The sequence below is a fragment of the Chrysemys picta genome, chromosome 17, assembly GCF_011386835.1.
Source record: "Chrysemys picta bellii isolate R12L10 chromosome 17, ASM1138683v2, whole genome shotgun sequence".
NCBI lineage: Eukaryota > Metazoa > Chordata > Testudines > Emydidae > Chrysemys > Chrysemys picta.
The window spans coordinates 1,104,433-1,130,705 of NC_088807.1; the positions used below are offsets into that span (position 1 = coordinate 1,104,433).

The following is a 26,273-nucleotide window of genomic DNA, read 5'->3' on the forward strand; positions in this document are numbered from 1 at the left end:
TGGTGCTGAAGTGTTGCAAGCCGGGGAGGAGGGACAGGAGCCCTGGAGTGGGCTAGCGCCAGCCCTAGATAACCCAAAACAAACTGCCAGTGTCCAGGTTTCCATGCCACTTACCAAGGCTCGGGGCACCCTCTGGTGGCCAAAGGCAGGGACAGAGGGGTTTGAAAATCGACTCTCCTCCCCGGCACCGGGAAGGCGGCTGCACTGCTCAGAGGGAGGCTCGCTCAGTGTGGGGAGAAGCAGGCCCCACAGACGGAGAAGTGCCAGGGGCCCGACAGGCTGAGCCCCCACTGGGCACCGATGAAGAGGCAGTTTTGAGACCAGCTGAGCCATTTGGAGACTCGGACCCCACTCGTTGGCGCTGTAGCTTGGCAATCTGCCCGGAGCTCCCGAGGTCACTTACACCAGGGCTGCAGGCGTGTGAGCGGCAGCGAGCCAGACGGGGCGCGGGAAAGGCTGGCTCAATAAGGTCTAGGCTAGGATGTGACGGTATGACATGACCACACTGGCTACCGACTGTTTGCAGCCAAGGCCTTTAACAGGGTGGAACTGGCTCAGGTAACGCCTCAGCGCCGCTAACACAGCTTAACCTCGCGCCCGAAAGCCTCAGCTAGCCCAGGTCTCAACCACATGGCTAAGCGGTGATGGGCAGTGCAGCACCGGAGGCGGGGGAACGGTATACACAGCTATCGAATGCCAGAGACATACACGCTGCTTAGGCATGTCTCTTTAAGGCAAGTGCAAGGGACTGTGGGGGTGAAAACCCAAAATGATGATTTTTTAATGCCCGTTTTTCAGATGTAAAGGGACAACATCCACACGCAACCATTGTGTTTCTGCCTGCCTAGCACCTCTGCGTAGCAGCCAGGGCCCAGGCCTGGGACTGGGGCTGCAGGAGCAGAGCGGTGCCTGGGATGGCGCAGCAGGGCGGGAGGGAGCTGGACCAGAGGCTCTGCACGCTGAGGAGGTGGCTGGCAGGTGAGTACAGCTTTTCTCTTCATTCTTAGGGGGTCTCTGCGTCCCATGTCCCAGGCAGGTTGGGGGGGGGGAAGCGGGGAGAGGAGGAAGAAGGGGTAACTTGGGGGTTGGGATGAAGGTTCGGGGCATGGTGGGATGGACTCAGCATTCCAATGGAAAGTAAAACCCCAGATCCCAGCACCCCGGGGCGTTCAGAACCGAACAGTGGAGTTGGCACCCTAGCTGTATGGGTTAAACTGGGGGGCTGTGATACAAACTGAGCTAAGGGGCTGTCACAAAGTCCTTGCTGCCAGGGTCAGCCCCACCCCAGGGTGGCTCATGGGTCTTTGCTGCTTCCCACCAAAGCGGCAAAGGCGTCTGGACTCAGGCGATGTGAACTGGGGAGGCAGGACGCCAGCAAGCTAACCCAGGTAGGGGCAACTGTCTGCTCCGCAGGGAGACCCAAGCGCAGTGGTCCTGCTCTAGTATTGCTGGGGTGGGGCAAAGGAGTCGCTGGACCAGTGGTCCTGAGCTGCTCTATGGGAACTCCTCTGTTCCTGATACTATCGGTGAGCCTTTCACATATGACCTGAAAGGCCAGCCACGCTCACGCCCCAGTGCAGGCTTGTGTGGAAGGATTTGCCCACAGGTTGGACTTTGCTCTTCTGTCCATGTTCATGGCACTTGCAGCCTGGACCTATGATACAGCACAGCAGTTACTGGCGCTGAGAACCCCCATTCTAGGGTGGCCCTCGGACGGAGAAACACAGGCCTCCTGATTTGCATTGTAAGGTAATTTACACCCGCTTGCAAGGCCCCTTTGCACTGCCAGAGTGGTGCAAAGGGGAGTCAGTGTAAATGAGAATGAGGCATTTGGTTTGTGCTGGGCAATGTGGGCCGGGTTTCCCAGTGCACTACTCCGGTTTTACACTGGCATAATGGGGTTCTGCGGGTGTAAAACTGGAGTAACTTCTTCCCCCCCACAATAGAACTTTCTCGGCCTGGCAACTTTGGAATGACGGGCACTGTTGCATCAGCCCCGGTTCCACTGAAGGGCAGCAGGGGATTCTCTTTGCTCCAGGGAGGTGGAGCATTCTTTTGCAAGAGGCCAGTTGCCCCTGTGTTTCTGAGATCAGCCCAACGGAGAGGGGGCAGTTAAGAACAGAACATGGTAACAATCGAGTCGGGCAATGAATGTTTTGACGTCATAGACATTTTGGGGAAAGGCACCTTTGGGGAAGTAGTGAAGAGCTGGCGGAGGAATACGGGGGAGATGGTGGCCATCAAAATTCTGAAGAATGATGCCTATCGGCGCAGGATCATTAAAAATGAACTGAAGCTGCTGCAGACCATGGCGGGGGTGGACTCGGAGGAGTCACACATTATCCAGTTCCACAAGTTCTTCCATGACGAGATGAAATTCTACTTGGTCTTTGAGCTCTTGGAGCAAAATCTATTTGACTTCCAGAAGGAGAACAATTTCTCTCCTCTGCCGGTCAAGCACATCCGGACAGTGACCGCCCAGGTGCTCAAAGCCCTGGCCAAGCTGAAGGAGCTTTCCATCATCCACACGGATCTGAAACCTGAGAACATAATGCTGGTTGACCAAACGAGGTACCCTTTCCGAGTCAAAGTGATTGACTTTGGGTCAGCCAGCATCTTCAATGAGGTGCGCTACGTCAAGGAGCCATACATCCAATCCCGGTTCTACCGGGCACCGGAGATCTTGCTGGGCCTACCTTTCTGTGAGAAGGTGGACGTGTGGTCTCTGGGCTGCATTATGGCAGAGCTTCACTTAGGCTGGCCCCTTTACCCTGGGAACAATGAGTATGACCAGATCAGGTATATCTGCGAGACCCAAGGGATGCCCAAGCACAGCCTGCTCAATGTAGCCAGGAAAGCTCACCACTTCTTCAAGAGAAACCAACATGCTGAACTGGTAACCCAATGGCAGCTGAAATCCTCATCCGAGTACTTAGCAGAGACCAAGGTAAAATCTGTGGAGAGGAGGAAGTATGTTCTCAAGTCCCTGGAACAGATGGAGTCGGTGAACATCCACAAGATGATCTACCCAGACAATGAAATCCTGGCTGAGTACTTCGACCTGAGAAGCATGGTGGAGTTGATCAAGAGGATGCTGACCTGGGACTCGCATGAGAGGATCACGCCAAGTGCAGCCCTGAAGCACCCTTTTATCTCCATGCAGCTGCTTAGACTGAGCTATGAACTCACCCAGTACTACCAGCTCTGCCTGCGGGGCTTCCAGGAGTCCATCAAGCGGGAGAGCAAGGACAAGCAGGAAGTGGCTTTTTGCAGCGCCATGGAAGAAGACACCTTCTACCCAGCGCAGGAGTATTTCAAGGAGGAGGAGCATGTGCATGGCGTCCCTGGCCTCTCCAGCGTCCAGAGGACCATCGACCAGATGGACGATCTGAGCATCGCCGAGCCAGGCAGGGAGGCTGCCATGAACTTGTTAGGGGAAGGCACCAGGATGGGAGCGTCTGAGTCCTCCATTCCTGCTGAAGTGGCTGGCATGACCCTGGGCCACATGGGAGTGCACAAAGCCACTTACCAGAACCCACGGTTAAACCACGAACAGCATCAGGAGCCGATCCAGGCCTATTACGGGAGCCGGCATGGCGGCTCCAAACACCGCAAGCACCCTCGTCACACCAAGTCCGACCCCACTTTTGGGAACTTGATCCTACTGGGACAGCAATCTCCTGGGGATACCGTCAGATGGGAAAATGAAAGCAATGTTGGCATCTCCCCTGTTGCCTCCTCCCTCCCAGAGCCAAGCAGCCTGGACGATCAGAGACATCCACTTTCTCCCACCACTAAGGTATCAGGGACAGGTCCATTTCGGCTGGCCAGGAGCTGTATTGTTTCATTATTAGGAGTCACCCTTCTTGGGGTCAGCTGAGATAGGGTTTGCACCAGGGCTTTACAGATAAACCAGAGATCTACAAGGATCTACCTGGACCTATAAGGAAGATCTACAAGGTAGATCCTTGAGCACGGTAGATACAGGGATCTACCTTGATATTCCCACAACGAAACAAGGCATGGGCCAAGACCCAGCTCCTCAAAGGTAGACACCTAACTCCCTTTGATTGCATGGGAGTGAAGCGCCTAATATAGTACCTTTGAGAGTCTGACCCTAAGGGACCACTAGCTGACCTTCCCCTTTGTGGGGGTTGATCTATCCAACCCCATATAAACCTCCTCTATCTAATCTATCCCCATACACCCCCTCTATCAATCTATCCAACCCCATATAAACCTCCTCTATCTAATCTATCCATACACCCCCTCTATCTATCTATCCAACCCCATATAACCCCCCTCTATCTATCTATCTATCTATCTATCCCCATACACCCCCTCTATCTATCTATCTATCTATCTATCTATCTATCTATCTATCTATCTATCCAACCCCATATAAACCCCCTCTATCTATCTATCCCCATACACCCCCTCTATCTATCTAATCTATCAAACCCCATATAAACCTCCTCTATCTATCTAATCTATCTATCCCCATCCACCCCCTCTATCTATCTATCTATCTATCTATCTATCTATCTATCTATCCAACCCCATATAAACCCCCTCTATCTATCTATCCCCATACACCCCCTCTATCTAATCTATCAAACCCCATATAAACCTCCTCTATCTATCTAATCTATCTATCCCCATACACCCCCTCTATCTATCTATCTATCTATCTATCTATCCAACCCCATATAAACCTCATCTATCTATCTAACCCCATCCACCCCCTCTATCCATCTAACTAACCCCATACACCCCCTCTATCCATCTAACTAACCCCATACACCCCCTCTATCCATCTAACTAACCCAATACACCCCCTCTATCTATCTAACCCCATCCACCCCTTCTATCTATCTAATCTACCTATCTATCCCCATCCACCCCTTCTATCTATCTATCTATCTACACCGATCACCTAGCTGCCAGTAGATATCTCATTCTTCTTATTCATTGTTTAGATACCATCCCAATTATTAATTATTATCATCACATAGTGCCAAGAAGTGTCAACATAGACTGAAGGCCCATTGTGTTAGGCATTGCACCTACTCGAAGAGGAAGGCAGATCTGTGCTGATGGTCTGACAGGCCAACAGGCAGACAAACTCAACCTCAACCCAATTCTGTGTGCAACCAAAGATCAGACATTCCCAGGAGGGTTGAGGGCAGAAGTTCCTCAGAAAGCTGGTTAGTTTTGATGGGAGTTTTGGGATGAGGGCATGTTCAGTGATTGCTCTGGGTCAGACTGAGGCTAGCAGGCGGAGCAATCAGTTCTGGAGACACGGTGTACTTCTAAAGCATAGGGGTATTTAAGCCTTGGCTTCTGCCCTAAAACAGAAGTCTTATTATTTGTGATGTGCACTGTGGTAGTGTCTAGGGCCCTCAACCGAGCTCAGGACCCCATGATTGTTAATATTATTTATTCTACAATGCCCACAAGTGCCCTGCACTTAACACAGAAAAGACACTGAAGAAAGGTCCCTGCCCAATGGACTTACAATCTAAGGGCCCAGTTCTGCAAAGACTTGGGCACACGCTTCACTTTATGCTTTAATGGGACCCCTCCCGTACGTGAGGCTAAGCACAAGTGTCTTTGCAGGATCAGGGCCAAATAAAACCTGGATCCTGCAATGGAATTAGCATTGGCAGAGCCTTGTGCCTGCATGGAGCCCCTCTGACTCAACTAGGTTGGTGTCAACCTGTTTGGACTTGGTTGCAGGATCAGGGTCTAAGACTGTTCATGTCTAAGCTGCTGCACCTTAAACCAGGATTGCCCAAACTCTGCCCAGAGACGGACTGTGATGGTAACTCATCAGCACGCCAGGCTCTGCGGCTAATGTATGATTATTATTGATTGATTGATTGATTGATTGGCTGTTTGCGTACAAAACCAATTGCAGCCTCCCTGCCTGATCTTTGATGGATACGACTGGTCCCATCAGCCAAAGATCTGCTTCCCTATCAAAAAAGACAGTGGCCACGAGTCATGTTGTAGAAAACCCATCTTCCATGCTGTGTTTACCTCTGCACTCGCACAGTGCCCCTGCAGTTTCTGATGTCAGTTGGGTTGTTCATTATTAGTATTTAAGGACAGCTGAACCATAGCCAGAGATGCGACAACAACAGGGAGGCTGGGAAAAGCTTCATTTAACCCAAAATGTTATTTCGAAGCTTACCCCGCAGATGACACGCTCTTGAGAGTCTTGTCTGGCTGATCAGGGACTACCTCCTTCCCTCCTCTTTGTCCTGATTGGTGGCCTGGCCAAAGCTTTCCTTGTCCCTACTGGAGATACAGATGCTAATTAATGTTCATTCAAATGGGGCTGTTGGGTGCTATATGGCCTGGTGTGAAAAGAAACTATTCCGACCCTGGGAAACAGCTGAGTCAGAGAACTCTGGGCTGCCCTGTCCCTGAGACAATGGGCTTGTCTACCTTGGGGTTTGCCTGGCTGTGTTAGCGTCCAAATCCTCAGCGTGTGTGGACAGGCAAAGCTGTATCGCAGTCAATGGAGCTCTGGAGCTCTGAGGATCTAGGGGTTTAGTGCAGCTACACCAGAAGCTGGAATGCCCTATTTAGACAAGGCCGGAGCCCCAAGCAGCCACCTTGCTCTCCAGTCTCAGTAGCAAGGTCAGTTTTTTGGCCTGGTGTCCCTCTCAAGCCTCTATTTCTCATGCCCTTCTCTTGCCCGCAGAGAGCCCAGCCGGAGCTGCCCGACCCCGAGCCACAGCTGCCCAGTGCCAGCACATGGCTGGGCGGTGATGACTGGCTGATTGAGAGGAGCGGGGAGAGAGCTCACATCAAGAGCACGCTCCACCACACGCCGAACAGGCTCCAGCCCTACCTGCAGCACATCGCGAGCCACCACTGAGCCCGGGGCAGCCCGCAGGAGGGCCAGGCCAGGCGGAGGCACACCCCCCACCCCCCCTTTGCAGAGTCATTTGTAGCCATTAAATTATAGACTGTTCCCGCCTCAATGCCGTTTACTCATGAAACCCAAAGCTACCTCCCTATTATTGACTAGTATCAAACCCGGATTGCCCCGTGGCCACTGGGCTGGGCCGCGGTGCCATACCAGGGCAGGCAGTCCATCTAAGGGAAGGCCAAGGCCACTCCTGCATGGGGATAGCAGGCAGCCGGGGGCATGTGGGTGTCACCCTGGGGCCGGCTCCTTTCTGTCTCAATAAATGATTTATCAGTGGTAGACAGTTGAATGTATATTGTTATGGGATGGAAACCAGCACCCCAGCCCCCTTATCTCACGTCTCTCTCCACACCCTGTCCCCAGCAAGGCCGGCCCAGGGGCCAGCACCCGTCCACCCCACCCCGCGGCATCCATCCATCCCGACATGTCCGTAGGCGAGGCCGGCCCAGGCCCAGCCCCAGCCCCCCCACATCCACCCTGCCCCACCCCCAGGCGAGGGTCCAGCCCCCCCCATCCACCCCGCCCCACCCACAGGCGAGGGTCCAGCCCCCCCACATCCACCCCGCCCCGCCCCCAGGCGAGGGTCCAGCTCCCCCCACATCCACCCCGACCCGCCCCCAGGCGAGGGTCCAGCCCCCCCCCACATCCACCCCACCCACAGGCAAGGGTCCAGCCCCCCCCACATCCACCCCGCCCCGCGGCGAGGGTCCAGCCCGCATCAACCCCGCCCCCAGACAAGGCCGGCCCAGGCCCAGCCCCCCCACATCCACCCTGCCCCACCCCCAGGCGAGGGTCCAGCCCCCCCACATCCACCCCGCCCCCAGGCGAGGGTCCAGCCCGCATCAACCCCGCCCCCAGGCAAGGCCGGCCCAGGCCCAGCCCCCCCACATCCACCCTGCCCCACCCCTAGGCGAGGGTCCAGCCCCCCCACATCCACCCCCCGCCCCGCCCCCAGGCGAGGGTCCAGCACCCCCACATCCACCCCGCCCCATCCCCAGGCGAGGGTCCAGCCCCCCCACATCCACCCCGCCCCGCCCCCAGGCGAGGGTCCAGCTCCCCCCACATCCACCCCGCCCCGCCTCCAGGCGAGGGTCCAGCCCCCCCCACATCCACCCCGCCCCGCCCCCAGGCGAGGGTCCAGCCCCCCCCCACATCCACCCCGCCCCGCCTCCAGGCGAGGGTCCAGCCCCCCCCCACATCCACCCCGCCCCGCCCCCAGGGGGCGCAGGCCCAGCCCCACAGCCGCCCCTCCCCCCGCCCCATCTGAGGGGAGCAGAAGCTGGTAAACAACCAACTGCCACTTGGGGCCGGGATGTACCATTCTCAGCCTGGATGGGGGGTGCGCAAACCTACAGGCTTTACTACCGGCCCTGATTAGAGAAATAACCACACCAGAGGCTCTGAGGAAACGGTCCGTGCTTTATTTTCTCTCCGGGAAATGACCTCGGGAGTTTTATTCCCTCCAGTCCCCCCCCCGCTGCCCCCCGCCAGTGAAATGGTTCCTTCCTAGGAGTGAGTGCCCAAGTGTCAACCTGCTGGAGTGAACCATTGCATTGGTGGGGGGGATAGGAGCAGTTGGCCAGGACTGATCAGCGAACTGAAATTATTATTGGTATTATTTTATTATTTACCCAGGATGTTTACACCGTGTGCCTAGGGTGATTTTTAAATAAACCTGGACATTTTTTGGGGGGAGGCACATTTTCCCCTCCCCCTTTCCAGGGGAATGGTACCTTCCCAGGGCTATTTAATTCAGTGGCTCAGCAGTCGTTCCCTCACAGGGCTGGGGCTCAGGGCCCTGGGGTGGGGTAGGGTAAGGTGGCTCCCCTGGGGCGGGGCTGGGGTTTGGGGGCAGCCTCGCTGTCCCAGTGCTGTCCTGTAACGTAATCACCGTGATGAACCAGACCATCGTGGCATCCTGGTGATGTCATAAAGGCAGTGATGTCATCACAGTGACACATCAGGACATTGTGATGTCACGGTGATGTCATTGGGGCAGTGATGGGATCACAGTGAACCCCACTAGCTAGTGCTTCAGGTCTCCTGGAGGACGTCATTTAGCTCTTAGAAGGGGCAGGGCCGGAGACTGCTTTGCACGTTGGGCTCTGGCACACCCTAAATTAACTCTGTTTTCTCAAGCTCTTGAGGGTCATTTGGGGTCGAATTCACCACAGAGCAACAGCTTGTTGCCCCAGGCCCTGCTGCCCCAAGCGCAGACTCTCTCCTGGGCAGTCTGGAATTGCTCCGGCTCAGGTTGGTGAGATTGTTCCATGTTTCCTTAGTGAGCCGCGCAAGCCCTGGAGTAAGCAGCCGAATGACAAGGTGAGACGCAAACGACAGAATGGCTTGTACCCAACCATCTCACACGGCAGAACTTCGCCGTTACCTCTGCCTTGCGCCCTGGTAAATCCTCTGCAAGGTGATTACAAAACGCTGAGATGGTGTTTTACACCTGCTCACGCAGGTGTTCCTGACTTCACAAGTGCAGGGTAAGTCCAGTGAGCCTAAACTCAGCCAGCAAAACTATTTCAATGGGATTTGCTGAGGCTCATCGGCAGCGGTCCCCGACCCAGGTCAGTCTAGAGCAGCCCTGATTTTCCAGTGCCCTGTATCTTGTGTCACTCTGTACACCCGTGCAAAGCGGATACAGCCTGGTGTGAGTGGGGAATTCTGTTTGTAATGACACTGGGCAACAGCCACATGATTAGGATTAAGACATTTTATCATGTGGGCCCAGATTACATTAAACTGACACCTGAGGGGATTTTTTTGCATATTATTTTCCCCTCCTGATATCACTGCAGGGCAGAGTGAAGGTTGTGGAGGTGCCTTAACGGTGTATTTCTTATCTGCACAGGTTTGGCTTTCTGTGAAGTAACAAAAACAACAAGGAGTCTGGTGGCACCTTAAAGACTAACAGATTTATTGTTATTATTGTAACTTATTTAAGGTGCCACCAGACTCCTCGTTGTTTTTGTAGATACAGACTAACACGGCTACCCCCTGATACTTGACACCTTGTGAAGTAACAGAGTCCTGTGGCACCTTTAAGACTAACAGATGTATTGGAGCATAATCTTTCGTGGGTGAATGCCCACTTCGTCGGATGCATGTAATGGAAATTTCCAGGGGCAGGTATAAATATGCTGGCAAGAATCAGTCTAGAGATAACGAGGTTAGTTCAATCAGGGAGGGTGAGGTCCTCTGCTAGCAGTTGACACCATCAGATCAGGATTAAACAAAGACTGTGAATGGCTAGCCAACTACAGAAGCAGTTTCTCCTCCCTTGGTGTTCACACCTCAACTGCTAGCAGAGCACCTCACCCTCCCTGACTGAACTAATCTCATTATGTCCAGACTGATTCTTGCCAACGTATTTATACCTGCTCCGGAAATTTCCATTACATGCATCCGAAGTGGGCATTCACCCACGAAAGCTTATGCTCCAATACATCTGTTAGTCTTAAAGGTGCCACAGGACTCTCTGTTGCGTTTTACAGATCCAGACTAACACGGCTACCCCTCTGATACTTTCTGTGACGTGTAACCTGAGCTGTGAATTGCCAGGGTTCATAATGCTGGGTTTGGGGAGAACTGCAACATCTTTGTGTCCAATATGTCTCTGTTGCTGCCTCCGTGTGCAACAGACCTTTCTAAGCACCAAGGCCAAAGCCCGAGGGCAGTTACAGAAGCTTCAAAGAGCAGTGACCATTAGGCCAATCTGCCAGTGAGAACTCTGCATGCGGGGTTGTGGTAGCCGGGTCAGTCCCAGGATATTAGACAGACAAGGTGGGTGAGATATTAGTTTTTATTGGACCAACTTGTGGTGTTCTTGGCACTTCTCCAGCCCCCCAATAGCACTAAGTCCCATAGACTCATGGCTGCAAACTAGCTGGAGAGGAAAGGTGGGGTTACCTCGATGTCACGATGGGCCCAACTAAGAGTTACCTGAACTTCTCTGTAACCTATCTAATCACAATACACCTCTACCTCGATCTAACGCTGTCCTCGGGAGCCAAAAAATCTTACCGCGTTATAGGTGAAACTGAGTTCTATTGAACTTGCTTTGATCTGCTGGAGTGCGCAGCCCCCCTCCGCCCCCCCCGAGCATGATCTTACCGTGTTATATCCGAATTCATGTTATATTGGGTCGTGTTATATCAGGGTAGAGGTGTACTTAATCATTCTGCTTCATTGCAACCTATTGCTTCCAATAGAGCCTCGGCCCCAGAGTTCCATTAATGTTAAGCTTATGGAAAGTTTGAAATAACTACGTCATTCTGTTCAGCTCATTTGGGACAAAGAAAAGAGTGACACAGAGGCTAATTTTTTTTTAAAAGAACCAGTTGTGTAATTTTAATGTGTGAATTAATGACTGGATTTACATGGAAATTCTCAGTCCTTCTGCGGTCAGAGAGGAAATACAGTACGTTTGAGGAGGGAACACTACATTTTTCTTACAATATAAAGAGGCTGAATCCCTGCTTTGAGTACAAAATGGAACTCAACCTTTACCTGAGTGTTGTGACCCGCACCTCCATAACTGGTGACTTTATTCAAACCTATTTGCTGTTCTCCCCCTCAAGTTTTCAGCTACTGAGTTAATGCTTTCCTTGTTCCCTGTGAGACCCTGCTACAGATCCCTGCCTTGCAGTGAATTTTCAGAAGATCATATCAATTCATGGAGAGTAAATGAAATTCACCCCCGGGCAGAAGGGCAGCACAAGACCTAGGCATCAGTTCAGTTCCTACATAAGTATTTAAAATAGGGCTGCAGTAGGACATCAATGGGTCCCTGGCCATGCCTCGTCCCTCTGACCGTTGATGAATTCCATCCTGTGTCCGTGTATATGTTCTCTTTGTATAGCTCCCCCTGTGTAACTCACTGTATCTTCCTTCCGAATGGATTGAAAATACAGACACAAATTAGACTTTACTAGCACCTCCCCTGTATACAAACCCTTTGACGGGGATCTGGGCCATTACATATCAGATGCTATGGAAGCCCATTCCACGGGCCTACACCTGAAAATTCCCGCTCAGTTCAGCACAGAGGGACAGCAGCAGCTGGGGTGTGGTAGAGAAAAGGATGAACTCTCCCCAGCCTGGCTCAGCTGTGAGTGTTTGAAGATGGGGTGTCCTTGTGTTCCCGAGAGACACCAGGGCTCAAAAAATGACTAACGCCATTGCAGATAAACCAAAGGAGCTGGCAAGAAACCAGGTGACACTGGATATTTCAGGCTCTGGAAGGGACCTGTCAATCCCGCCATGTTTGCAGTGCTGGGGTAGCCATGCTGCCTTGACATGCTGTAGCCAGGTGGTTCTGTGATGCCAGGATTCCCTTCCGCCAGTCCTCCGCAGCGTAGCCTCCTAGTGACCTCTGCAGATGTCTTCCCACTGGCCCAAGGTGCTGATGTCCCTGCTGTATTTGGAGTTCCAGTCCCGTTCAAACACGGCCTGGAGTTGTTCCCGCACTGTGAGCTCGCCCTGGCCATTTGCGTCGCTCTGGTTCACCACAAGCGCAGATCCTGCTGTTCTTATAAAATAGTCTCCTGACCAGTTGGAGGTACCTTCGGGGAGAAGGAGGAGAGAGCTTATCGCACCTGCCGGCCCAAACGCCATCATGACGCTGGCAGCCCTGGGCTCTCCCATATCAGACACGTCTGTTCTACCAACCCAGGCATGTCCGCAGAATCTCTGCTGGGTGTGCTGCCTGCCCCAGCATTTCCTGGGTACGCCCTCAGTTTGCAATTCCTCTCCTCTTGTCCTAGCTAGGAACGTGCCCTCCCCGCCCCGAGTCCAGCACCACAGCGCGCAGTTGCTGTTCTCTTATGAGCACTGACGGGGAGCAGACCGGCCATGTGCAGGCCCCTCCGCTGGTTCCCTGTGTGTTTCAGGCTTGAGTTCAAAGCTGCCCACTTTATAGTTAAACTTCTTCACGGCCTTGCTCCCCCTGTCCTGACCCTACAGCCTTAAAGCGAGTGGGAATGGCCCCTGAGCAGCCCCCTTTGTGCGGGTGCCGCCCCAGCTGGGGGGGGCTGGTGTAAGGCGTGTGCCCTCGCCAGTCTCAGCCCCTGGCCTAGGGGTGCGGCCGGAGTGCCCAGCGCCCGGCTAGTCTCTGCTCCCCTGAAGCTATGAGAAGCAGAAAGTAAATTAGAGCAGACTTAGGCCCCTGCAACTGACACCATTGTAAGGGTCTCTCCCTGCACGCAGGAACGGAGTAGCTGAGAATCGTACCACTGGCGTGCCTCTCGCTCTGCCCCCCTCCTCGTTCCCCGGGGCCAGCTAGTGTCACTTTCCTCCCGCCACTGTCCATGCAGGGGCGGTCTCCTGTGCCGGCAGTCGGAGTCTGTGCCACGCCGCCTCGTCAAATCTTGCCTGGACACAGCACAGCCTTTGCTCGCCTAGAGCTCCCGCGCTCTCCCCGGCTCTGGGTTATTTAGTACGTAATCCTGAACGATGTTATCCAGTGTGCGGGGAGAGGGTTTGTCAGTGCGACAAGGAGGAAGGAGACAGGACGTGTTTAATAGTGGCGGTAGGGAGGGGTCGGCAGCGGGCTCTACTCACCGATATAGGCCACCTTGTCGGTGACCATGTACTTGTTGTGGTTGACTCTCGCGTAGGGGATCTCGGCTTGTGTTTCATTGGCCGGAACGGTGAAGAGCCTCTTCAAATGGAAGGGAGGAAAACAGAGACCCCACGGAATGAGTGTCCTACCGCATCACTGCACCGCAAACACTGGCCGTGAAAGAGCCGGGCTGAACCCAACGCCTGCGGGGTGGAGACCAGGCCTAGGTGGACAAAGCTCTAGGTCCTGATTCTCTGGCCCCTGCACCATGTGCAGTCACTGCCACCACTGCGGGAGGAGTGAAAAATGCACCCACCTTGCCTGCTCTTTGTACCGGTGTCCATGGCGGCACAACGCGCAGGGCAACAGCAGCCAATCAACCCTTAGAATCGGCTCTAGCCAGTCTCAGCAACAGCACGTGCCTATGGGGCAGCTCACCCGAGCCTCCAGCTGCTGCGGAACAGACTGTGCAGATCTACCCTAAACCGACTCCCAGCCACAGCACTGGCCGTGGGCTCGGCTGTGCTCCCCTCGCAGCTGATTCCAGGACACGCGCCCCCCGATTTCCCCACAGAGCCCTGCTCAGAGGGGGCACTGCGTGATCGGCGGGGTTCCTAGTTGGACATGGCTGGGTTGATTTCACGGCTCGGGGAATGAGGGACAGTGGTCCCTTTAGTCTCAGCAAGGCCCTTTGGATCCAGCTGGTCTCCTACCACAACTACAACCCTGGAGAAATCTTTCCAGCATTCGATGGATGAGGAAACCAGTCCAGAGAGGAGCTGTCTCAATGGAGGTCAGGACTACGCGTGCTTCGCTTTAACCGTGGGCTTCAGTGCTTTGCTGGATCAGGGCTTTAGGGACTTGCCAAAAGCCACAAGAAGGGGAATGAGTGTAAGGCCAGGTCTACACTAACCCCCTAATTTGAACTAAGGTACGCAACTTCAGCTACGTAAATAACGTAGCTGAAGTTCGAAGTACCTTAGTTAGAACTTACCTTGGTCCACACTCGGCAGGCAGGCTCCCCCGTCGACTCCGCGGTACTCCTCTCGCCGAACTGGAGTACCGCAGTCGACGGCGAGCACTTCCGGGTTCGACTTATCGCGTCCAGACAAGACGCGATAAGTCGAACCCAGAAGTTCGATCGCTCGCCGTCGAACTACTGGGTAAGTGTAGCCAAGGTCTTAGAGGCAAGAGCCGAACTGCAGGATTCCAGACCCCGGCTGCTGTGCCGAGCTCGGAGCATTACTCACCACTTCCACGCTGTAGTGCGTCCTGTTGTCCTGCATGGCAGCCAGAGATTTCAGGAAAGGAAACATGGCTGGCTTGGAGTGCTCCCAGCAGCCAATCAGCAGTCGAACGTGGACTTGCCTTTCGTAGGCTGCTTTCCTGAGATGATTGTCAATAGCTGGCCAATACCTGGGGAAACAAACAAGGTTTGCCCTGCCGTCTCTCCGAGTTACTAGCTACAGTGGTGGCTGCCTGGGGTCCTTGTCAAGTAACTTTTTCAAGGCCTGAATCTTCAGAATGGACTAGCAATTTTAGGATGCCCCATGTGCAACACCTGAAAGAAGGGACAGCCGATGAAGATCGCGTCCCTTAGGGCATCTCAGTTTGGGCTGCTAAAATCACAGGCCCCTTTTGAAAACGGGGCCCGTGGGTTTTACTCTGCGCAATCCTAGCGGTTCTCAACAGAGGGCGTGGCGTGAAAAACGCATGGAGTGGATCAGCAGCAGACACAGGAGTGTTCAAGGGAGAAGTCTGAGTCGCACATGAGGCCCAGGAGGAAACAAAGGCTGAGAGATGGGCAGTGGAGGCGGGTGAAGCCTTAAAGGACGAGGATTACACCCCCCTGCCCTTGTTACTGAATTCAACTCAGACACAGCTCATGCCCACTGGCACGCACTGCGCTGCGAACTCAGCACTGCCGTGTGCCCAGCGCGTGCTCGGCCTGAGAGCTATTCGCAAAGGGCTGCTGAGGCTTTACCTCCTGGGGTGTGAGAACTCCATGGTTGGCAGGTAACTCATCACGGCGATGTGCACGAACTGGCTGGCATCGTCGATGACGCCGAGCAGCGCATGGAGGTCCTCCGTCCGTCCCTCGGCACACAAGGCTGGCGGGGAGCTCTGGGCACAGCACAGAGAGGGGTCAAGCTGACGGCTGCACGGTCGGGAAGGAAATTTTCCTTCCATGTGCAACACTGTCTGACTGGTCAGGTGCACCCCGGGGGGCTTGAACTCACTTTGAAGCAGCAGGTATTGGCCACGGTAGGAGGCAAGGTGACTGACCAGAACAAGGGTCTGTTTGGTTACGGCAACTCCTACATGAAACCAATAAGAAGGGGCAGAAGAGGGTTACCTTGAGGTGCCTCGACTTACAGAAAGGTACACACTGGCATCTGTCCCGTTCAGCTGCACCTCCAGAGGCGTCTCCTTGTTGTACGTGGTGGAGTAGTTGGCCGGCCAGGGCGATGGAATGGAGGCGTCCGGCACCCCCAGAACCCAGTAGGCTTCAAACATCTTCCCTAAGTCCTTGGCCAAGCAGCTGCAATTGTAGACAGCCACGCCCAGCTCCTTCACCTGCGGGACAAGCAGCCCAGAACTCCCCGTCACGTGCAGCCGGCTGGTGTGAGGAATTCCCAGCGCTGTGGTTGTGTAAGCCGCGGATTTCTTTAGCTGGAGGTTTCAGAGCCTCTGGGGACTCCTTCCCCCCCCCCTCCTCTCTAGCTAATCTCTCTAGGTTCTCATTGGCACCACAGTACCTGAGCGCCCCAAAGAATCAGAGCGACAGCGCTGGCCTTGCCAGTGTCTCTGCTGGGCTCATTCTGACAGCCCCAGATGAAGAACAGCCAATCAAAGTGGGGCTGGAGCCAGTCCAAACTGCTCCTGGCCCCAGGCGTGGAAATAACATTTCCATCAGGCTACACGGCCTCTCTCCGAGGGGCCATACGCAGCAGGTCTGACCTTCAGCCCTGGGCACTTTGCTACAGAGATGCTTTGATTTTCCTGAGGAAGGGTCTTCAGCAGCCCCCAGGATTCCCAGCCCCCGCAGGCTTGGGCATGAAGAATCCTAGATGTTAGAGACCAACACCCCAGTTCCACAGCGAGGCCCATGTGGCTGGCTCCTCCCCTGGCCATTGACCTCAATGGGGTCTGTATGGGGTCAGGCTCCGTGCCGCTCATTGCCAGACAGGGCCCCAAGTCAGTAGCAGAGCTGGGACCAGTTCCTGGCGACCAGTTCCTACTCTCAGCACTAAGCGACGCTCCCTCAGCTTTCCCTATATCCCAGACTGGTCCCGCCTCAGTCCTAGCTCAGAGCCTGCCCAGCGCCTGCCCACTCAAGCAGGGCTTCTTCTGATGACCCCAGATGGAGAACAGCCCATCAAAGGCACAAGCATATGTGGCACCCCAGCTCGGGCGAAGACCCTCTTGCCCCTAGGAGGTGTTTACCTGGGTGAGGGAACGCCAGTCCATGTTAGCGCTGCCAAGATAGACGTGGGTCTTGTCAACGATCCAGAACTTGGTGTGCAGCACCCCGCCAGTCAGCCTGCGCATGTTGACTTTGCGGACAGCAGCCCCTAGGGTTTGTAAAGGACATAGAGCTCTTTCACGGCCAGATCCCAGAACAGGAACGGTCCCTTCAGAGAGCCGCACAGGCGCCAAACCGGCCAGAGGGGGCCCTGGGGAGCTGTTTCCGGATTCCCCGGGTGTCTTCTGCAGAGCCTCTTGTGACCCGGCCAGGCGGTGCCCAGTGGTTCGTTATCAGAGGGCTGCTCCTGAACCCCGATTGTAAGGACTCGGGGACTAGGACCTGGGTCTCCAGTGCCACAGGAAGTACCGCCCAAGAGACCCCGAGTGACAGTACCCTGCGGCCCTCTCATTGGCCATGTGCCCCTACTTAATCCCAGGGGCTGGCCCAGGAACTTGTCTGGGCAACCACATGGGCCATGGCCTGCTGCAGTGCCAGACTTCCCCTCGTCCCCTGATCTCTGGTCTTCGACCCCGGCCTGACTCTTGTTTATGGGATCCAGCCTTGTGAGTCCTGCGACTCCTGTCCCTGGTGGGCAGACCTCAGCCCAGCTGTAACCACTAGGCCAGACCGCCTATGTCCCGGTCCCTTACACTGATGGGGCTAAGCAGGCTGCTTTGGTGGGAGAACAGCCAAGATATTCAAAAGTGCCTAGTGAATTTTGGGTCCCCAAAGTGTAGCACCATGAAGGGGCTGATTTTCAGAGGGTGGGTGCTCGGCTCTTTCTGGAAATCCGGCCCCGTCAGGGGGTCTCAGGTTGGGCCCCCGACACTCAGGAATCTCACCGCTCTGCTCCAGCGCTTGCAGGTCATCCGGGGGCTGCTTCGAGGACGGGCTGCTGACTGCGATTCTCACCGCGATGCCTCGCTGGGGTAACTGCAGCAGTTCTGCCAGGATTTCTTCACCCTGTTTTTAAAAGAGGAGTTACAAACACCAGTCAGTCCAGAGGAGGGGCTCTCTGCCTCCTCACCAGCTCAAAGTGGGCATGATTCATCCGGCCATGTGCATGTGCCAATACACGCAGCCCCATGGGCATCACACTGACTAGGGGAAATTCACCCCTGACTCGTGCTGGTCTCTCTGCATGGGGCAGGGGCTGGGCATTGGGCTTGCCTTCCCAGCTCACGGGGCGGACTCACTGCATCTCCTTCCAGTCTGGCCCTGTCTCTTTCCTCTGCCAGGATCTGAGCCAGCATGACCCGCTCTGATCTAACCAAAGCCATGAAAGAGGCTTTGCAAAAGGAGGCTCAAGCTCCGGCAAATCAATGTTCCACTCAACAGCCTTCCCTAACTGGCTTCCTTGATGGCCTGGGAAGAGGAACCCGTTACTAGCTTGGTAATTAGACGCTAATTTGGGGTGGATTCAGCTGATTCGACTGCGGTTTCCTGCCCTCGCTGAGGGACACAGGGGTGTCAGAGTGAATGAATGAATCCAGGGGTACCAAGAGGAGTCTCGGCACTTTTCTACACGCGGGTTCGGAAGTGATGGAGTTAGATCAGTACAGCTTATTCCGGTAAATTACACTACAAGGGAGTCACGTTGGCGCCAGCCCTGGGAGCGCCAGCCTGCAGGCTGAGGAGCGTTCTGGCCCCGTCCAGCAAAGCCTGTGAGCATACGCTGAGCAGGGGAGCAGTTCCACTGACTTTAGCAGGTCGACTCCCAGGCTGGAGCCCGAGGCGGGATCAGGCCCTGGCAGGATCCAGCCCCTAATTAAGCTTTTGCTATTTACTTGGTCAGCCGTGGCTTCCTGAGTGTGCGTGTCATCGTTTGTCAGGGTCCAATAGAAAGAGGAGATGTCCAAGCTGCTCTTAGCACCTCCGATCAGGTTCTTCCAGGCCTGAAAAGTGGACGGGTTCGCCGTGCTGTTGGCTTCGTACACCATTCCCTCGGGGATGCTTTCCACCAGCACAATCCTACCAGGGACGACAACGCTGATCACCTCTGAGCTGGCCCACGTCGGGCCCAGCTCATCACAGCCTCCGGCCGTCACTTACAGCCGGGCACAGTGGGGTGGGGCCCAAGGATGGCATGTTGCACTGGTGTGTACATGACTGCCCAAGGTACAGGACAGCAGTGAACTGGGCCTGCTCTGAGAGCATTAATACTTGGCTGCAAAGGATCCTGGGGTAGGCTGCCCCGTACTCTGGCAGAGCACGCCATGGGAGAAACCGAGCAGATGGCTGGGGATTGCTAGTGAGCAAAGGCCGAGACGCCCGGCCGTGCAATCATTAAAAACCCCATGCTCAGAAGAGTCACTCACCTGCAAGGGTCACTGCACGTGTTGTCTGGATCCTGCCCCACTTTCTCTCTTCCCAAAGGGGAACCGAACGGAAAAACTAGGAGATGAGTGAGAACCCCGGCCAAGAGCACGCCCACCAGGATCACAGCCAGCAGGGCACGGCGCGGGTACTGGGGGCGGAAAGAGAGAACAAAATGGAGACGGGCAGGCGGTTGAGACATTCAGCTGAAAAGCCAAAGCCTGGGCCTGATTTGCCACTGCCCTGCGCCCGTGCAGTCATTCACACTAGTGCAAAAGGGGTGTGAAATGCTACTGACTCAGACAACGTTTTGTACCCCCTCTGCACTGTTTGCACTGGTGTAAATGACCGCACAAGGAGAAGACAATGGTTAGACCCAGAGAGCATAGTTCTGGTCTCACACCAGTTTTACACTGGTGTATCTCTACTGTCTTTAATACAGTTACTCCTGGTTTACCCTGGTGCAAGCAAGAGAAGAATCAGGCCCTCTGATCCCAGCCGCTCGTTCCTCCGCCTGCATGCCCAGGTGTAGCCAAGTCTGACTGCCACAAGCCACCTACTAGCGGGTCGTAAACAGGTGCAACAGAACCTACTGGGCGTGGTTCTGTGCTCACTTACGCAGCTGTACATTGGGAGCAAGTCCCCTGAAGCCACGGGGGCCTGATTCTCAGCTGGCAATCGCTGCACTGAAGTCAGTGGAACTGTGCTGATCTACTCCAGCTGAGGGACTGGCTCAAGAGAGTCGCTCCGGTGTGAATGGCAAACGGGGCCTGTTGACTTGGGGCCAGTGCTGGACCTGAGCTGTAAGCGTCCCCTGCTCTGGCAGTTCTCAGCAAACACAAGCTGTAAACTTCACGCCGCTTACAATCACCCCTGGGGGCGTGATGCAAACATAAGCAGAACCAGCCCAGCATGACCCGGGGAATGCAGAACAAGCGCTTCCTTTGTGGGGCCGTTCGGCTCTGCTGACTCCGTGGTTTTCTGGCTGAGCTCAGCCCCTTGGAGACAACTTACCTTCTGGGAAAGCCGGTTCGGCTGCCTAGGCAGCAGGAGCTCTTCCCGGCTCTCGAGAGCGTTCAGCTGTGAGGGGACAGGAAAAGACAGCTGTATGCTGTGTCTGAAACAACCGGGAGTGTTGACATCTCAGGGGCAGACTGGATGCGCCTGGTGCAGTGGGAGCATGGAGGGGATGGTGACAGGCCCCGATGAACACAAGTAGTTGGGTTCCTAGCTTTCAGTGCGTTCAATGGACGTTCGGAGCCTAAATACTTCTGTGCATCTGGGCCGTAACTCCTCCCAAGCTGCCATGCGTTATTAGACCGTATCCTGCAGTCCTTGGTGTTCCTGGGGTTTTGCCTGAGGCTTGTAAAGTGGCTGGACCACAGAGGACAACAGCCTCCTGCTGCTGCTGGCTAAAGAAGCCACTCCTTTAGCTCAAGCGGGAGAGGTCTGTACTTTGGTGCAGATGGCCAGTGGCGAGTTGCTGTGTAAAGACTGCCCAATACATCTCTTAGGTGCACTCCTTGTAAAGCGAACCAGAGCAGTGGTTCGATTTGCACCAATCTCCCTCTGCTCTCGCTCATTTCACTGCCAGCAGAATGTGGAGTGTAAAATGATGGGGAAATGGAAGATTCTGTCTTAGGTCCAAGGGAAAAGAGACCCAGTTCTGTGATTCAAAGGACCCCAGGCACCAATGACTGCTATGGAAACAGCCCATTTGCTTCGGGGACTAATTGCAATCACAAGCCTGGCCTGGCAGTGGCTGAAAAGAAGAAAGCGCGTTCCCATTTTGCCTTGTAACCTTTGGCTTCCTCTGTCGGTTTTTTCCACTGTTAGGTTTTAGTGTCCTACATGTTCTAGGGGAGAACCTAACCCAGGGGCTTTGTGCAGGTTCAGGTGAGGGAAGATCCCAGAGCAAGGCCTCTGCGGCTTTGAGTTAGCATTTTACTGTCACACGTTAAGGGTATCTGACAAAATTCTCTCCTCAGCTCAAATGTCAATGCTGGGAATTTGGCCACTGGTCCTGGTTGTAAGGATGCGGGGGTGTAGAACCCAGGCTTGTGGGAACCTGGGTAACTGATGCACCACATTGCCTCTGGGGAGCTCAGCAAAGTGAGGGTGAGGCCCTGCAGGACGTCCTGGCCGAAGAGACCAGAGTGACGGAACCCTATGGCTGCCCAATTCAGCTACTCTAGCCGTGTAAACCAGAAGTTCCCGAGCAGCAAAGCAGACCCTGCCTTGCTCCTGCCTCTTCCCTCCGACCCTGGCCCAGGCCCAGCCGCCTCCATCCCAGCCATTGCACCTAGCTGGAGAACGCACTACACACCTTTGAATGCATGTGGACGTCCCTGTTTTACAGAGGGCTGAGAGCAACCTAGATTCAGACCATGTAGATGCTTCTACTCCATGACCCGGGCTACTCCTCAGAGCTGCCTCTGGCCAGAGCACCAACAGACTCCTGTTTACTTGGGCCCTGCAGTAAAACACTGAAGCAAGTTAATGTTGCTGCAGACTCCCAGGGCACGGCAGCACCTCGTGCATCTGTCAGGCTCCTCGGTTAACCACAGCCCGAGAGACGTACGTTGGGGCTCAGCATCTTACAAACATCAAGCATGTATACAAAGACCAGGAGAATGAGACCCTGGGACATTCTTCCCCGGAGCCCACACAGACCTGGGACCTTCACTAGAGCAGCCAATGGCAGGATCGAAGAAGGAGATGGAGAGTTTGTGTCCGTTTCTAAGGCATACCTTCTTGGGGGTTACAGAGAGCTTCATTTTTCCAGAACCTCGTAGGCCCAGTGTTGAGTGATGCAGCAGGAGAACGAACCAGCAAACCTGGAAAAGGCCAGATGGGAGCAGAACATGATTTCACTGGAGATATGCCTCATTTTAAGCAAGCGGAGGTGAGATCAGAATCGGGTCCCGCTAAATTCTACTCTAGAAGGTGACTGGCTATAAGTAACCCTGTGACTGCCACATTAATTCTCTCTGTGATTCCAGGGCAAACGTGATCCGCTCACCAGCGAGAGGCGGCGTGCGCTAACCGCTGGCACTGCAAACTCCACCTGGGATCTAAAACCACAGCTGGTTTCTTTCTACCTTCCACATCCTCATTCTGCACTCTGCCCTGGACTGGCGTTTCTGTGGCTGCTCTGTGAGCCAGGACTGAGCCCAGCGCGCTCTTTGGTAGCTGGGGAGGGGGGGAGAAATGGGGGACAGCTGCCCTGGGGGAGCGCATAGTGTGTTTCTGGCCCAGCCACTCATGAGGGCAGCACTCCTGCAGCTGCGGAGGGGGTGCAGTACATGTCGGCTGAGCGCCTCCCCCATCTCTCTGGTTCCACTGAGGACGCAGTCGCTGCGCCATGGATCGCACGGTGCTGAATTCCCTCCCGGGCATCGCCCTCCCTGCCCCAGGCCTCCTTGCTCGGGTGGGGGATGGGGACACCAGGACGGATTTCACAAGGGCAAATGTTGGGTCACAAGGCTGGAGACACCAGGCACGGGGAGGCTGTCATGTGTCTCGGGCAGAAAGAAGGAAGTTTCGCTGCAGGAGGGGTCAGTCAGCACATTCAGGCTGTGACCGCTCGCCTGCAGAGGTCAGGAAGGACATTCCCTGCCTCCATGCAAAGTTTCTAATGAGCCCAGCTCAGACTCAGTGCTCCCTTCTTGTCGTCCTTGCCTCTCGCACCATCAGCCCTGCTCTTCTGAAGCCAAGGGAGGACAAGATTTCCAGAGCCTCTGTCCCCTCTGGTTCCCCTCCTGCCTCTTGAATTGCTCCTTCAAAGGATCCTGTGGGGTTTCCACAGAGCTCTGTCCTGGGTCCCTGTGCTTCTCTCCTTACACCTTATCTCTGGGGCATTTCATCTACACACATCAGTTCAGCTACCCTCTCGTTGACCTACTTCTCACCTTCTGTCCAAACTGAAATCTCAGCCTGTCTCTGTGACCTCTCCTGGTGGAGGTCCAGCTGTCAGACCAAGCTCCGCATGGCTAAAACAGCTCTTCATCTTCCCCGCCCAAGTCCTCCCTGCTACCCCTGTTCTTGATCGCGGTGGACAACACCACCATGCTGCCTGTCACTCTGGCTCCTAACCTGGGCGTCGCCTTTGATTTGGGCCTCTCTCTAGGTCCTCACATCCAGGCTAGGTCGAAATCTTGCCAACTCTTTCTGCAGAACATCTCCAAGATCTGGCCTCTCTGCTCCATCCGAAAAGCTAAACCTCGCAGCCAGGCCCGCCTCATCCAGGCTGGATTGCCACAAGCTCCTTCTCTCTGGCCTTGACCCGTGCAATCTCCCCCACACTTGCCCATTCAGAGGGCGGCGGCAAAGAGATTGTCCAGCCCGTGGCTTTGACTACATCAACCTCCCTTGGCGGGTCTTTGCTTTCAGGGCCCTCCATGGCCTATCCCCACCCCACCTCTCCTCACACATGAGATGCCGACTCCTAGCTCCCCTCAGCCCAGGCCCCCAGCCTCCATCACCCACTTGTTAAATGTGCAAATGCCCCTGTGTACTTTCTCTGCTGCTGCCCCTCGGGCTGGGGAGGCGGTCCCATAAACATCGGCCCAGCTCCCTCCTCGGCCTGCACCCGCCGGGAAACGCTCCTTTGCCGGGACGCCTCCAACAGACGTCCCAGCGGTTAGGCAGCTGGTGGGCTGAGAGCCCTGGCCCTTGTGGCGAGGGGGACAGTCTCCCGGTTTCCCCTGTGGGGCAGTCGGTCTCCGTAGGCTAACCTGTGTCTAATGCTTGGCAGCAGTTGGGGACAGGAATCATTTGTTCAGCGCCTGGCCCAGCGGGGGCCGGCCCCCAGGCGCTCCCCTAAGAAATCCCAACACTGCTCCCTGTTGTAGCCAACCATGGAATCCCCTCACTGCAGCGAGTCCCTAACCCCGTGGGAACGACCCCGTCTCCTTGCCCCGGTGCTGTCGCGCTGCCCTCCGCCTCGCCAGGTTTGTGGCCGCTGCTCCTCTCAGTGCATCCCCTGCTTTCTCACTTACTCCTTTTCGTTCTCTTTACGAGTTCTCCTTCCCTGGCTTCTCTCCATCCCCACTTCCCCCGCTCCATTCGGCCAGCCCCTGCCCCAAACTCGAGACACTTCATCCCCACGCCCCCCTCCCACGGCCTCTCTGTGGCGCCCCATTCTCAGGCCCAGGAGAGAAGCTGAGGCTGGCAAAAGGCATGGGTGCAGCTCTGATTCATTGTTTATCCAGGGCAGGAGAGCGGCGTCCAGTCCTCGCGTTGGTCTATCTGACAGGCGCCAGGCCAGGTGTCTCTGACAGGTCAGCCGTCCCTCGGGGTTCGCCTGTCCCCCCATCCCATATCCTAGTGATTCCGGCTGCGCGGTCCCCGGAGGAGCAATAACTCCAGGGTTTCGATGCCCGAGCTGTGCCACGGAGAGGCAGCCGGAGCGGGCATCGCGCCAGGCTCCTGCTCTGGGTGGGCTGCCCCACATCTCCCTGTGCGCCTGGCAGGGCTGAGCCCCTCTTTGCACGGGTGTAACTGGCGGCACAAGGTGCAGGGCACCAGCGACTCCGCTCCTGGAGGGTTTTCCACCCCGGCGCCCCCCCCCCCCCCCCCCCGACTAATCCTTTGGGCCTTACCCACAATGCCCCTCTCTGCCAAGGTCCTGCTGCCTCGGCCCCCCAGCGGGCAGCGCCCGGCCCCCCTGCTCCCCGCCTACCTGCAGGAGCAGCGGTTCCCACGCTCCCTCCGGCTGGGTCCCCCGGCCCTTCGCCCCGGCCCCGGCAGCAGCGCGCACAGCCCGGGCCGTGGGGAGGAGACACCAGCCTTCCTTCCCAGGGGTGGAGCCTCGCCCTCCCTCCAGCCTGCCCACCTCTGGGCCGGGCTCCATCGGCCTGGGGGGGCGAGACGTGCTGCGGCCAGGAGCAGAACAATCCCCCCCCCGAATCCCCCCCCGAGCCGGAGCTAATGCAGCGGGGGGGGGGGGGGACTGCCCCAGCCCCCGCCCCCAGCCAGTCATTGCATGGCCAGCCTGGCTAGATGGATGCTGGGCTGCCCCGGTCCACCAGCAGCTGTTCCTGTACAGTGGGGGCCGTATGGGGAAGGCGCTGGGCAAGGACTCGGCCAATCTGGTTCAATGCCTGCCTCTGCCCCTGACACCGCATCTCCCCGCGCCTCAGTTTCCCCATCTGTAGGAGGGGGAATTACCCTTCCTTTCTCCCCCCCTTCGTCTGTCTGGGCTAGTTACTCTGTGTGTGGCACAATGCGGGCCTGATCCCGGTTCGGGGCCGGCCGTTCCACTGGCTGCTCTCTCGGGCTTCGTTCGGTGCGTTACAGTCGGGCCTAGGAGCCCCTGGCGCCCGGTGCTGCTGTACACACCCAGGACAAAAGGCCGCTCTGAGTATTAGACGAGAGATGGCAGCTGGATCCTGGCAGGCACGAGGGAACAATGAGACAATGCTGGCCAGCACCGCAGGCAGAGCTCTCAGCCCACCGGCCACCTAGCCTCTGTCAAGGCTTTTCTGGGCAAAGGAGAGTTTTCAGGAGGGACGCGAAGGAGGCTGCTTTGCAGAGGTTTACGGGGAGCTTCTCCCGAGCGCGCGGGGCAGCACCGGCGGAAGCACCAAGGGGCTTGTTTGAACTTTTGACAGGCGGGCGATGGAGGCTGGTGGCTGGGGCCGAGGGGAGGGCGCTGGATGGAACCTTCTCTGCTACGTTGTGGCCAGGACCTGGGATAACTGCCTATCTGGATCGCTCGGCTGGTCCCCTGTAGCACGTAGGGGCCCCCGGCAGGGTCATGGCCCCAGCACGCTGGACGTAGGCCACTGTCTCCCAGGCAGGAACACGCGGCCGGTCCCGCCTGGTCTGTGCTGTTTGACCCAATTGAAGTGATGACTGTGCTTGCGTCATAATTTCAGCATCTGACGATTCGTAATAGCTCAGGAAGCACCTCACCCAAATCCGCTCTGGGTTTGGACTGAGCAGTGACTTTAGCACCGGGGACTAAGCAACAC

General features: G+C 55.9%; 2 protein-coding genes across 3 annotated transcripts; one reads left to right on the forward strand and one right to left on the reverse strand.

The window, feature by feature from the left end:
• Positions 1-1,755: 1,755 nt before the first annotated feature.
• HIPK4 (homeodomain interacting protein kinase 4) lies at positions 1,756-7,226 on the forward strand. Its single transcript, XM_024112420.3, has 2 exons — positions 1,756-3,799; positions 6,713-7,226. Exons 1-2 carry the CDS (start codon positions 2,126-2,128, stop codon positions 6,887-6,889), a joined length of 1,851 nt encoding a protein of 616 aa, XP_023968188.2. The 5' UTR covers positions 1,756-2,125; the 3' UTR covers positions 6,890-7,226.
• Positions 7,227-11,269: 4,043 nt separating this feature from the next.
• Positions 11,270-25,165, reverse strand: PLD3 (phospholipase D family member 3). Of its 2 annotated transcripts, none has more exons than XM_005279194.4 (12): positions 24,980-25,165; positions 22,047-22,133; positions 20,311-20,376; positions 19,299-19,447; positions 18,768-18,951; positions 17,823-17,943; positions 16,959-17,086; positions 15,888-16,088; positions 15,496-15,635; positions 14,762-14,927; positions 13,511-13,610; positions 11,270-12,513 (listed from the first exon to the last, which is right to left on the reverse strand). In XM_005279194.4, the coding sequence occupies exons 1-12, from the start codon at positions 25,148-25,150 to the stop codon at positions 12,314-12,316; spliced, it is 1,713 nt and encodes a 570-aa protein (XP_005279251.3). In that variant the 5' UTR covers positions 25,151-25,165; the 3' UTR covers positions 11,270-12,313. The 2 variants fall into 2 exon arrangements, with proteins under 2 accessions (XP_005279251.3, XP_065426746.1); XM_065570674.1 differs by having other exon boundaries at positions 22,047-22,135; positions 24,988-25,145.
• Between the last annotated feature and the right edge of the window lie 1,108 nt (positions 25,166-26,273).